General features: G+C 42.2%; 1 protein-coding gene and 1 long non-coding RNA gene across 3 annotated transcripts in view; one reads left to right on the top strand and one right to left on the bottom strand.

Annotated features, from left to right (window-relative positions):
- Positions 1 to 4070, bottom strand: part of DSC1 (desmocollin 1) — a 42599-nt gene extending 38529 nt beyond the window's left edge. The window contains exons 1-2 of one of the 2 annotated variants that reach the window (XM_038391884.2): positions 3823 to 4070; positions 371 to 455 (exon numbers count right to left, since the gene is read on the bottom strand). In XM_038391884.2, the coding sequence (XP_038247812.1) occupies positions 371 to 455; positions 3823 to 3897 (160 nt within the window). In that variant the 5' untranslated portion in view covers positions 3898 to 4070. The remainder of the gene's footprint in view (positions 1 to 370; positions 456 to 3822) is intronic. The other variant, XM_038391886.2, reaches the window with a different exon arrangement.
- A 192-nt stretch (positions 4071 to 4262) lies between these two features.
- Positions 4263 to 11035, top strand: LOC119851668. Its single transcript, XR_005291323.2, has 3 exons — positions 4263 to 4580; positions 8913 to 9107; positions 9813 to 11035. It is a non-coding gene; the product is annotated as an uncharacterized LOC119851668 (long non-coding RNA).
- Positions 11036 to 13226: the final 2191 nt, after the last annotated feature.

Genomic DNA, 13226 nt, shown 5'->3' with positions numbered 1-13226 from the left:
AAGCTGTGAGCGTTCAGCACTTGCAAGGATTAGACCACATATTTAGATACTATCTTTAGGCATCCAAGTTTGAAAATGCTGGCCAAAACTTCTGCCTTGAATCAATCAATCTGCTAGTAATTGGTTATAACAAGAATCAAAATGTGCACACGCTGCCGATAAGCAGCGTTAAAATGTATAACAAAACACAGCAAATCCTTCAGTAAAAGGTTAATCCAATAGGTAGCTGAATTTAACTAACTAGGTGTTGTCCCAACTGCAATAAATTGTATTACAAAATAAATCAGTATCTCCCCTTCATTGTAAAAGCAGTTACAGAAATGGTGAAATGATGATGTAGAGTTTTGAAGGGCATCTTGAAGCGTCTCACCTCTGCCAACTAACATTCCAGCTTCTAATTTAGAAGGAACATTAAAAGTGACTTTCTTGCAAGCTTCACAAAATAAACTCAATACCTAAAAAGAAAAGAAAACAAGAAAGAATAGTCACCCTTGCTGTGAAAGTATTTTTAAACATTGTTTGAAATCATGGCATAAAAAGTATATAGTAGCTAGATTTTTAGTCATGTTAAAAAACACCAAACATGTAGAGTTGAAATATGTATTACATATTTTGGTGACCGATTTCAATTTACGTGAGTACTGAGAAATAAAGGGAGGTTTTTTTGTTTTGTTTTTTAAACAGTCCAGTGAAACAACCTAGAAAGCATCATTTATTACAAACGACAGGAAAGCATTGTGGCATAACGTACAGGGTTAGATCTCGGAAGATGCAGGTTCTGTTCTTGACTCTCACCATGACTTGTGTGACTTCGGCAAAGACATTTAACCTGTGATTGAAATGCTAGGCACATTGACGTCAATGGCAGAACTCCTATTGACTTCAACAGGGTCAGGATTACACTCGGCCTCCCACTTTACCACATTTTGAAGTGGGAAAATAAAAATGTATCTTCCTTTAAAGAGTACTTTGGGCTCCATGGATGAAGTGTACTAAGAATTAAGACTCAATAATTCATGAAGTTTATTTCCATAGAGTTGCATTGATTTGTAATGTTTAAAGGAACAAATATTTTATTTATGTCGTAATACTTGGCGCAATATGTATTAATTTGTATCTTCAAAAGTGCTTTACTAACAAACTACTTAAGCCCCAAATCCTTCAATTGTATCGGATTAAAATATGGGCAGAGAGGTCTGTCAATTTATATATATCGCATTACAGAATTGGGGCTTCAAACTTCAAAACTCCCATCTGTAGCTGGTAAATAACTACCACATTTTATAAAATGAAGTGGAGGCATAGAGTGGTTCCTAGTTCCCAGCCTGAGCTGAGACCATATGTCTAGCCAAGGTTTTATTCAATGAATTTATATTCTAATCTAATTCTTATAGAGCCACTCAAACTATAGAATACAGAAAAATCAAGAAGGGTTTTTGTGCACATGCACACACAGAATGGGAGTACTTCTCAACAAACAATTTATAGGAAAAAAACAACAAATTTAATAGTCAACAACAGATGAGACACCTTATTTTGTGAAAACTTTTAGCCATATGTTGAAGGTACTATAAAAAAAAAAAAAGAGAACAGCAAATTGAAAAGTGAAAGGAGTTGCTTTTCCTGTGAAAATTAGCTCATACATTTTGAATTCTTTAAAAAGCAAAAAAAGTCTTAAAATCATGATTGGCTAGAATTTCAAACTGATTAATTTTGAAACACTCTGGATAACCACAGCATTTAAGATAATTAAAATATCATATATGCATCAGTAAAAGACGCTTTTCCTATTTAAATTATTTCTGTTATTAACATCCTTTCATGAATCTCAACCATATAATTGAAATCACTATTCATTTCCCAGCTAACATTTGGGCTATTTGTAATAGTAATTAATCCTTACAAAACTTCCCTCTTTCTCCTGGGGGAAAAAAAAAAGTTGCTTTTTTTTAAAAAAAAAATTAAAAATAATACATAACATAATCAGGCATAGTTTAGGAGTTTTTCTAGGCCAATGAAATGTAATTTCAAAATATTAACCAATGAGTTTAGTCTGATATTAACATGAAGAGTTATGGTAGTAATATATACAGAGACAAGATAAGAATAGACCTGTTGGTAAATATAAAAGGGTTCAATATGCTCTGAGTGTACATATGACATAGATGCCTACACTTGCATTATATAAGGAGTGTTTGTTATGTTGAGTTTTGTTTGTTGCAGGGGTTGGGGGAGTGCAAGAGAAGGCAGGAGAATTTTCCTTTCTTTAATTGGATTAGTGAGTAAAGTATGATTAGCATGGCTTTTTCCCCTCCATTCATAAGGGTAAGTAAATGGATAGTGTCTGGGCAGGTAAGTTTTTGTGAGAATTTTCCAAGATTGAGTGCATTACATATAAAAATAATCAATTTAGCCTGGCAATAGTATTGAAAATTTACTCATGCAGGGATAATCTACTAAACTATTTTTTAGTCTAATTATGATAGTGGGGAGTTGGGGGTGGCCAACCTAATGTTTACTTTACTCACCCATTAAAAAGAGGTTTTTTTTCCTGAAGGCAAACAGAATTGGTCACAGCTGATAATTATATATGGGTATAAATAAATATATTTGTTACCCTTCATTTAAATGGGCCAAAAGCCGTTCACCCTCCAGTGCATGGACCCTTTGAAGTAAATAGGAGTACTTGTGTGAGCATGGTGAGCAGGATTTGGCTTAAAATGAACAACTGAATTTGATTTTTATAAATACAACATATAGACATAAAGACTCTTTCCTTTTCATACCTAATTTATTGACCAATAATAAATATCTGTATTAATGATTATCCTTTACTGCTGTAATAACCAGCAGAATATAGAATATTAGGGTTGGACAAGACCTCAGGAGGTCATCTAGCCCAATCCCCTGCTCAAAGCATGTCTAGTCTGACAACCCTAATCAAGGAACACCACTTAAAAAAACCCAAAAAACACCCAAGCACCATTTTGGGTAATTGGACTAAACAGATCTATAAATGCAGGTGACAAAGCACCAAAGTCAATTTAATTTCTCTGACTCATCTAGTCTTCCCTTTCTGAAGTTCACGTACTTAAGGATTCCATACCAGAAAGGCACATATACTTTTCACCATACAACATGATATTCCTTCCAGGGCATGGAATGGTGCCTTGGAACACTTCAGTTTAAAAAAGTTAATGTAAAAGGGGGAACGGTTATTAAGCCCTACCTAAAAAATTAAAAAAAAAAAAAAAGAGAGAGAAGCCAAGAATGAACTTCAACAAGCCTTCACTGACAACTAGGACCCCAAAAAGGTTCCAAAAGACTCAGGCAAAAGATTTTTTTTTTTTTTTTTAAAAAAAGGAGGGAGAAATGGTTCTCTCTGAATCTAGACTTTGGAACTTTGGTTTAGATGCACTTCTTTTTAAGCGAAGCTTATTCAACAAGCAGCAGGCAGGCAGACCACACGGTCTTAACATTTCACTAACGCCCACTACCGTTGGTTTCTTCTAGCTAGAAATAAGGGGCTGCGCTGACGGGTCTAGACAAGCCAAATCAACCCATCTCTGGGGCCAAACTACTCCCAACACGCCCAACTGCCACCGAGCTAGCCCCGGCACAAGCAACAGCTGTCCCCGCGCCGCTGCTTTGCGGGCTCGCCCAAACCTTGCGGGGAACGACTACGGCCGGTATCCTGCGCGGATGGCGCCAAAGGCTTCCCGGCGGCGGCGGCGGCGGCGGCGGGGACCAGCCCGCGGATCTCCGCGGCACCGGGAAGAGGCGCCCCCCGCTGGGGTGCCGGGGAGCGCCGGCCACACTCACCAAGAGGCCGAAGAGGAGCTGCCGACAGGCGGCTCTGCAGAGCGAGCCCCCCGGGCGGGCTGCGGCGGGGGCCATCTCCGGGCGGCGGAGGCGCTGGCTGAGGGCGCCCGCGAAGGAGCAGGGGGCCAAGGCTGCTGCCGGGGCGGCGGCGGCGGCGGCGGCTACTTTCTTTTCCCTCTTTTGGGTCGGGGCGGGTGGGGCGAGGCGCAGCGGCAGACGCGCCGTGCGGCTCCTCGCAAGGACTTGAATTGTTTGCTCCGCTCCTCGCCGGGGCCAGGAAACTCCCTTCTCAGCCAGCCCCCTTCCTCCGCCGGCCCGGTCGGGCCAGGTGCCGCTTCCCCTCCTCCGCCCACCGGGGAAGCCGCCCTGCCCCGGCGCTGGGCGTAGCGGCGCACGAAGAGGGCGGCGCCAGCCACGCCTGAGCCCCGCTTGCCTGGGCGGCCGCGGTTTCCGCACCGTGGCTGGGGGCGGTCTCGGCGCCCTCGGGCCGCCGACCTCCCCGCTGGCAGCGGCCTTCCCCTGCCCAGCTCGGGGCCCCCTGGTTGCCCCCGGGGGTGGGGACCGCCCCAGGGGCTCGGCTTCGTTTCCCTAGAGAGCGAGTTAAATCCGCCCCGGGCACGCTGCGGAGCGGGCAAAGGCTCAGCCCGAGGGGGCCGCCGGAGCCGACGCCGACGCCGACGCCGAGAAGGCGGGGGCCGCGGGCCGCGGGCCAGTCGCGAGGCGAAGGAGAGGCGGGGATGTTAGAAGCGGCTTCGCCGGTGAGGTTGACACAGTCCACAACCGCGCGGCAGCCCAAAGCCTGGGGGCGTTCGCAGATCAGCGCTTGAGCCGCTCTCGTCAGCCCCAAACCTCCCGCGACGAGCCTCGCAAGTCACAAGGCGAGCTTTAAAAGGGGGAGATTTTTTTTTTTTTTTTTAAAAAAAAGCTTTATGGTTCTTTTTTATTGGGCTTCTGATTTTTATTTCATTTTCAAGCAACCGAGCTGTCTGGATTTCTTTTTCTCTTTAAAAAAAAAAACAACAACAACAAACGAACAAAGTTGAAAGAAAAGGAGGACTTGTGGCACCTTAGAGACTAACAAATTTATTAGAGCACGAGCTTTCGCGAGCTACAGCTCACTTCATCGGATGCATTATGAAGTGAGCTGTAGCTCACGAAAGCTTGTGCTCTAATAAATGTGTTAGTCTCTAAGGTGCCACAAGTCCGCCTTTTCTTTTTGCGAATACAGACTAACACGGCTGCTACTCTGAAACCTGAACAAAGTTGAGATTCTCACTTAATTACAGGTTTCAGAGTATGCATCCGATGAAGTGAGCTGTAGCTCACGAAAGCTTATGCTCCAATAAATGTGTTAGTCTCTAAGGTGTCACAAGTCCGTCTTTTCTTTTCACTTAATTACATTATTCCAGAGGCTGGGGTATGAAGAAAAAGCAACAGTTGGCAATGCCGAGTATTCTGTGATGGTTTTAAATATTCAAATGGACCGTGATTTAAAAAAAAAAAAAATCCCCCCACAAACTGAATAGTGCAATGTTAAACAGAAAATGAACCTGAACAGAAACAAAGGTGAAGATGAGTTTTGTATTTTGTTGTCCAAACTGAGTGAGGTACAAAAAGTAAACAAACTACTTAAATAGTGAAAAGTAAATTACTATTTTAAAATACATTCCATTTATCTTCTAAAGAGCTGCTGGATATTATAAATTAATTGAAAAAAAGTTCATTAAACCTTTTTTAACATGGTAGTGTCCTGTTGTACCTAGGGGCTTCTCTACATTTACTGCACTGCTGTGACGCTTGGTGAAGATGCTACCTATGCCTACAGGAGAATTTCTCCTGTTGACATACCACTGTCTACACCAGGGGTTAGGTTGCTAACTATGTCGCTCAAGGGTGTGGATTTTCCACACCCCGAGTGATGTAGTTATTTCGACATAAGTGCCTTGTGTAGACCAAGCCTAGCCATCTTTCACTCTACTTTGCTTTCAGTTTGTCCTTTCAGTTAAAGCCCTAATTATCCCTCACCTTGTACATTATAGGTCTGCTGTATGGGGTTTCTGCACAGGCTTGTAAAATACACCCCTTAGCAGGAAAGAAGTCATCTGTACCATTCATTTTCATTACCAATTTTTCTGTATTTAATGATATTGCTAATGAAATATTTTCTGTCAAATATGTGCGCCGGGAAACTGGAATTCAGGTGCTAACATTTGGGAACTGGGAGCTTTCCCCCTTTTCGCTTAATAAACACAACCTGCCAATTCCCATGGTGGCATCAAGCTGTCTTTCCTATTCCATGCCATCTATCCATACTGTGAATGGCAGCGTGGATAGAAGAGAAGCTTTCTTGGGACCATTGCATTCCTCATAATATGTGAATTTGGGTGGCGAGTGGATGACAAGGAACAGGGAATACTCCATCCCCCTGCACTAGCCAACACATTGCACCAGGGAGTATGTACTGCACCGGTATAGGGCTGCCACAGGTTACATACCCTCTGGAGCAGGGAAACAGATTGTGACAGCTCCTGGGGCAGCATAGCTGTGTGTTGCCCCATACATAGGGCTTGTGGCAAAATCACAATTGTCCCATGGTAATTATATTAGAATGAATTACAGTACCATGCTAACCTTCAAAATATTAATGGGTCATAGCCTAACATCAAAATTACACAACTTTCATTCATTTCAAAAAGAATTGCAGACATGGTAAAATGCCAGGATATGGCTACAATTTGGATCCACTTATGACACATTTCCAAATGTAATGCTCCAAGTGAATCAGACTGCTCATATTAGTAAGAATTATGCTCAACAGTAAGTTTTTGCCCTTTTGAATCCTTAGTTATGTGTCAGCATATTTACCTGGAGAAATCCATAGCGGAATAGTTAAGAGCTGGGTATTCAAACTCCTTATTCTGAAGGAGTGGCTAAAAACCTGAACTGTCATATCGTTATAATTGTTGTATCGTATAATTTATGATCTGGCTACTATAGGGACTGTCTCTCTTCCTGTGAGTCATTGCAGTGGCTTCAATCGATACACTTATGTTGAAAGTCACTAGATGTGTACTTTTGAGGCCTAGTAGCAGGGGCCCATAAATTGGGGTAAAGTTTGGCACTTTGTACCACACTATTCTGAGCATGGAGCCCCTTCAAATGGGCCCAAGAGGATCACTTTAGTGCAAGATGGATCCTCCAGTGGTATAAAACAAAAAGAAAAGGAGTACTTGTGGCACCTTAGAGACTAACAAATTTATTAGAGCATAAGCTTTCGTGAGCTACAGCTCACTTCATCGGATGCATTTGGTGGAAAATACAGAGGGGCTCCCCTCTGTATGTATCACGAAAGCTTATGCGCTAATAAATTTGTTAGTCTCTAAGGTGCCACAAGTACTCCTTTTCTTTTTGCGAATACAGACTAACACGGCTGCTACTCTGAAACCTGTAACCGATGAAGTGAGCTGTAGCTCACGAAAGCTCGTGCTCTAATAAATTTGTTAGTCTCTAAGGTGCCACAAGTACTCCTTTTCTTTTTGCGAATACAGACTAACACAGCTGCTACTCTGAAACCTGGTATAAAACAGTGTTGCAACTCCAATACCACCTCCTCCCTACTGGTGGCATAGATGTATGGTCTTGGAAAAAGAGATGTGGCATTTGCTTCACTGATTACTAATTGATACATGGGCCCCTGGGAATATAATCTAATTCCAAGTGTTCTGGCTGCTTGAAGTTACTTAGGAATATCAGACCAACACACCACAAGCCAAGAATTGGAGTGGGGGGCCCAGAGACCACATTTGCATCTTCCCTTCTGAGTGGCACTGTGTGTTCCTTAATTGCAGTAGCCAAGAATCTAGATCAGAATGTTTTCAGTGCAGCATTACTTGCTCTGAAACTCACTCCCTTGGTGGTCCACCAGACGCTATATTTAGTGAACTTTAAAATATGGGTCAAGACATACTTTTGCCAAGCATTAGACTATGAACTGTTCTATGTGTTGAGGGGAGTCTAATGTGGTGAATGTTATTAATTTAGATTACGCACTCAGTTCTGAAGGGTATATAATAAATAAATGAGACTTACCCTAAGAAACTAATATCTCTTCAAACTCTGCCTTTATTAATCCATCAGAGGGAATAATATGCAGCTTGTAAGAATTGTAAGAATAATTATTAAAAAAAAAAAAGGTTTAAATCCTTCAGACTTTACTCATTCCCAATTGATATTTGGATTGTGTAAGACTGCAGAATATAGCTTTTACAGTATGTTTTCTTTTTGTCATAAGAAACCACCTAAAACATCCAGAAAGTGTAAATAAAATATCTAATTTTAAAATTATTCTCATTAAAAAGTTTTTGTTTAATAATTTTTTTAGAAGTTTTATCAGTCTCTTCCCTACATAAAATGATACACCCAAGCATACTTTAACTAGCTTTTCTTGTTTTTACCTAGTGATTTAGCTCAACATTTTCATATGAAAATCACCATTTCCCAAGACCAGAGGTGTATTATGTCAGGCATTAATATACTTTTTGTCATGGCAAAACCTGATTTTCACCCAACCTCTTTGAATTATGAGATCATTATAGATGCATGCTTCATTGTGCCTAGTCATTCAAATAATAGATAATGTCACTTGCAGGTTTAAATGAGTGTAAATGGTGGTTTCTCTGTAACTTGAAGTCTAAATCATGATGTGAGGACTTCAGTAACTCAGACAGAGGTTATGTGTCTGTTACAGGAGTGGGTTGGTGAGATTCTATGTGCAGGAGGTCAGATTAAATTATCATGATGGTCCCTTCTGGCCTTAAAGTGTTTGAGTCTTTTTACCAATACAATTTAAAATACATATTTTAAGAACAACTAAAGAAGATGTATTTTAAAGGAATACATCTTTATTATCAAAATTATTTTATTTCCAGTATTTGAAACCCATTCTTTATAACATGATTCTGGGTTCTGTACAATATTTGAATTGCTTGAAGAATATAGCATACAGTGTGGAAATTGTTCAACAATTTCAATGCTGGAAGAACCTTATTCATTACTGAACAATATACTACCTCCAGAAATATTCTTTTCAGGCAAACCCAGAGAAAAAAGATGGATGGATCTTACACCATGCTTTGAAAGCCAGCTGACTTGGAATCTACTAGACTAGTGGGAGAAGTGAAGACCAGAGTGAAGGACCCTCATCTGGAAATCTCTGTCCCCATTCCTAGAAACCAGAAGTTCCCATGCTGACTTGTGGCAGATACAGTAGAGAGACAATGTTTCAGGTAGTCAGCACCTCACTATTTAGGACTTTACAGATGTATATGACCTGGAAGTAAACAGAAAGTCAGTTCTATCCAGAAATTAATTTGCTATAGCTCTCTTCATCAAACAGATGAGAACTTTATTCTGTACTAGCTGTATCCTCTGAGCAGTTGTCAAAGGAAGCCTATGTACAGGACATTGCTATAATCCAATCTGCAAGCTAAAAGGGCATGAGGAACTGCAGAATGGTCTTTGTCAGAAATAAATTATTGGAATTATTGGAATTGTCTTATCGTTTGTTTTTTTTAATTTTGGCTGCTAATGCCACCTGACAATCCAAACAATCAGAGATCCGAAAGCACCCCTAAATTATGAGTCTTTTGGATAAAGGGTGAGTGGACCCCCTAAATATTGGAACAGATTCCATTCCCATCATAACTCCTTAATACTTCCTCTAGCCACTTGCATCACCTCCATCGTGTAGCAAGTATGTGAGCTGAGTTACACATTTAAAAGAATCAGCAACTGGATATGACTTACTTTGATTTAGAATTTCTTGCGCCTAGTGACACATGAGGCAACCCAATTTTTCCATTGCTGTCTAACTCCATCTTACTTCATCTCCATGATGGTAGCATTTTTTTAGTTCTTTCTATAATAAGTCCCTTTTCTTTCCCTCTTCCCAGCGGGAATCTAATCTAAGACACCTTCTGCTTCTTCCACAGGGTAGCCTGATGACATGACCAAACCACAATAGTCGTCACTATCTGATTATTGAGTCTCCTGACCCGTTGGTGCAGCACTTTCGTATTGGTTAGATGATCTCACCAATGGATTCCCAAGATTCTTATTAAATAAAGTTGGTGAAATATTTTCATTTCCTGTTGAGTACTTCCACCATCAGCCATATTTCCAAGGCATACAGTAGTGTCAGAAAGACAATAGCACTGTATAATCTCATTTGAGTATGTAGATGTATCTTCTTATTCTTCGAGATTTGAGTGCATTGTTAGAAGGAAATCACCAACCAGCAAAACTAGCCATGTCTCTCTGCCATGCTCAGGCCAAAAGCCAGAATGAAAGTGAATTTTTATCACTTCAAATTATATTAAATCTGCCTCATCACAATTTTGTCAATAACCTGATTCAAAGAATAGGAATATTAAAGACATGGTCATAAATAATTAAATAACATCATAAAAACCTATCTTTTTGTGCCTGGGCCTAACACACTCATCCCAGAAAAGTTGACATCCTGACACTACCAGTCTCACTCAACAACAGATTTGATAGTTCCATACTTGATTTTCCTAGACCTAAGGAGTGAAGGCCACCATGCAGGCCTTTTAGCACCTCTAGAATCATATTGAATTCCTATTCCTCTCTGTGAGAAACACTCAGTTCTGCTTCTGAGCAGAAATAGCATAGGTTTGCCAAGCTAACTACCACTTGGAACAAGTTCTCTGGTCAAGTTTACATGGACATTCTAGTGGATGAGAAGAAGCATGCTTTGCTTTCACTACAGCTACCATATAAGATTTCAAAAGAACTTCTTGACATAAGATATCAGACTCTCTGCAATTTCTGCCTCTGGTGTTCTCGTCTCCTCCCCATGCTTCATTTTTTTGCATGCCATCTGTGCACCCATGAGAATGGTGTAAGAGGAGAATAATTGAGGAGCCACTGCATGGATAGGCAAGGACAAAAGATGGCTATGATAATTAATGGTATTAACAAGAACTAAATCTTCAGTTATTACTGTATTGTATGTATTATGACTCTTGGAGATTTAAACTTTTTGTGCTGAATGAATCATACATGTAAATCTGGATTTAGTGCTGTGATATACTTATGTATTTTTTTACTCATGTATTCTGAGAAAATTATTGTTAAAAGATAATTTTTTTAAAAAAAGAATAAAATAGCAGAATTAAATTATAACTTCATCCAAAAGACTGTGTTACAGACTTCATAATGGTAGAATTTTTAGTTTGCATATGTTTTGGCATTAAAATTATATGGGAAAGACTGATGTGATTGCAATTGTGACAGTATTATTCACTAAACATTTCTTTCATATGCTGTATTTATTAAGATTTATAGATATTAAGGTCAGAAGGGACCATTATGATCATCAGTCCGACCTCCTGCACAACGCAGGCCACAGAATCTCACCCACCCACTCCTGCGAAAAACTCTCACCTATGTCTGAGCTATCGAAGTTCTCAAATTGTAGTTTAAAGACTTCAAGGAGCAGAGAATCCTCCAGCAAGTGACCCATGCTACAAAGGAAGGTGAAAAACCTCCCGGGCCTCTTCCAATCTGCCCTGGAGAAAAATTCCTTCCCGACCCCAAATATGGCGATCAGCTAAACCCTGAGCATATGGGCAAGATTCACCAGCCAGATATCCAGAAAAGAATTTTCTGTAGTAACTCAGATCCCACCCCATCTAACATCCCATCACAGGCCATTGGACCTATTTACCACAAATATTTAAAGATCAATTAATTACCAAAATCATGTCATCCCATCATACCATCTCCTCCATAAACTTATCGAGTTTAATGTGTGACAAAGCTCTGTTCTTGCCTCTGTGGGTCCTGCGTTTCCTGGCGGATTTCGCTAGCCTCAGAGGCTCACTGTGACCCTCCACGTAACCCTTATTTCTCCAGAGACAAGGGTCACAGTCTACTGAGCCATTTTCATCATAAGCCAACGAGGGAGGTGAGGAGAAGTTATCCTTCCTTGCATAGTCTCTGTTGTCTCCCAGTCTCAGTGATTAAACATGGGGGCAAAGGTGGGGGGGAGCCCAGGCCCACCCTCTACTCCGGGCTCCAGTCCAGGGATCCTAATAGTATCAGCTATGGTAGCTGACCTTTTAGAAACATGACATGTACAATTCCCTGGGCTACTTCCCCCACAGCAGCCCTCACTTCCTCAAGCTCCACTTCACCCTTACCTCAGGGCCTCCTTCCTTGTGCCCAACATTGTGTGTACTACTCAGCCTCTCCAACAGCGCAACTTCTTCCCACAGCTCCTGACATGCACCCGCACCTGACTAACTGGGAGGTTTTTAACTAGTTTCAGCCAGCCCCTGATTGGCTTCAGGTGTTCCAATGAATCTAGCCTTCTCCCTGCCTTCTGGAAAGTTCTTAATTGGCCCCAGGTGTCTTAATTGACCTGGAGCAGCTGCCATTTCACTTATCCTGGTACCAGGGATTTGTTTAGCCTGGAGCTAATATATCTATCTCCCACTACTCTTCCTTAGTCCGGGCATGGACGGGCTGACCGTGGAGTTCTACCGCGTCTTCTGGGACGTCCTTGGCCCAGACCTAGTCACCGTCTGGGCCGAGTCTTTGCAGAGCGGGGTCCTCCCTCTTTAGTGCAGGCGAGCCGTGCTCGCCTTATTGCCGAAGAAGGGGGACCTCCGCAATTTACGAAATTGGCGTCCTGTCTCGCTCCTCAGCACGGACTACAAAGTTGTGGCAAAAGCAATCTCACTGCGGCTAGGGTCCGTGCTGGCGGACGTGGTCCACCCAGACCAGACCTACACCGTCCCGGGCCGCAGCATCTTCGACAACCTATATCTGGTCCGGGACCTTTTGGAACTCGGGTGTAGGGATGGTCTGTCGTTCGCCCTCCTGTCCTTAGATCAGGAGAAGGTGTTCGACAGGATGGATCATGGATATCTCCTGAGCACTCTGCAAACTTTTGGCTTCAGACCCCAGTTTGTGGGTTTTCTCCGGGCGCTGTACGCCTCCGCAGAGTGTTTGGTCAGGCTCAACTGGACCCTGACCGAACTGGTCAGCTTCGGGCGAGGAGTACGGCAGGGGTGCCCCCTCTCGGGCCAGCTGTACGCTCTGGCGATTGAGCCCTTCCTCTGTCTCCTCCGAAGGAGGTTGACAGGATTGGTGCTGCAGGAGCCGGAGCTGCGGCTGGTCCTGTTGGCATACGCTGATGATGTGCTCCTCGTGGTCTAGGACCCAGATGACTTGGCACGGGTGGAGGCTTGCAGAACTGGCAGAATTTAGAGGGCAGGGTGATAGAGCGGCTCCAGAAATGGACAGGACTACTCCGGTGCCTCTCCCTTCGAGGGAGAGCGTTGGTGCTTAATCAACTAGTCCTGTCCATGCTCTGG

The sequence above is a fragment of the Dermochelys coriacea genome, chromosome 2 (assembly GCF_009764565.3).
Source record: "Dermochelys coriacea isolate rDerCor1 chromosome 2, rDerCor1.pri.v4, whole genome shotgun sequence".
Classification (NCBI taxonomy): Eukaryota; Metazoa; Chordata; order Testudines; family Dermochelyidae; genus Dermochelys; species Dermochelys coriacea.
Note: the sequence above shows the minus strand (reverse complement) of the source record. Positions and strands in the feature narration are given on the sequence as shown.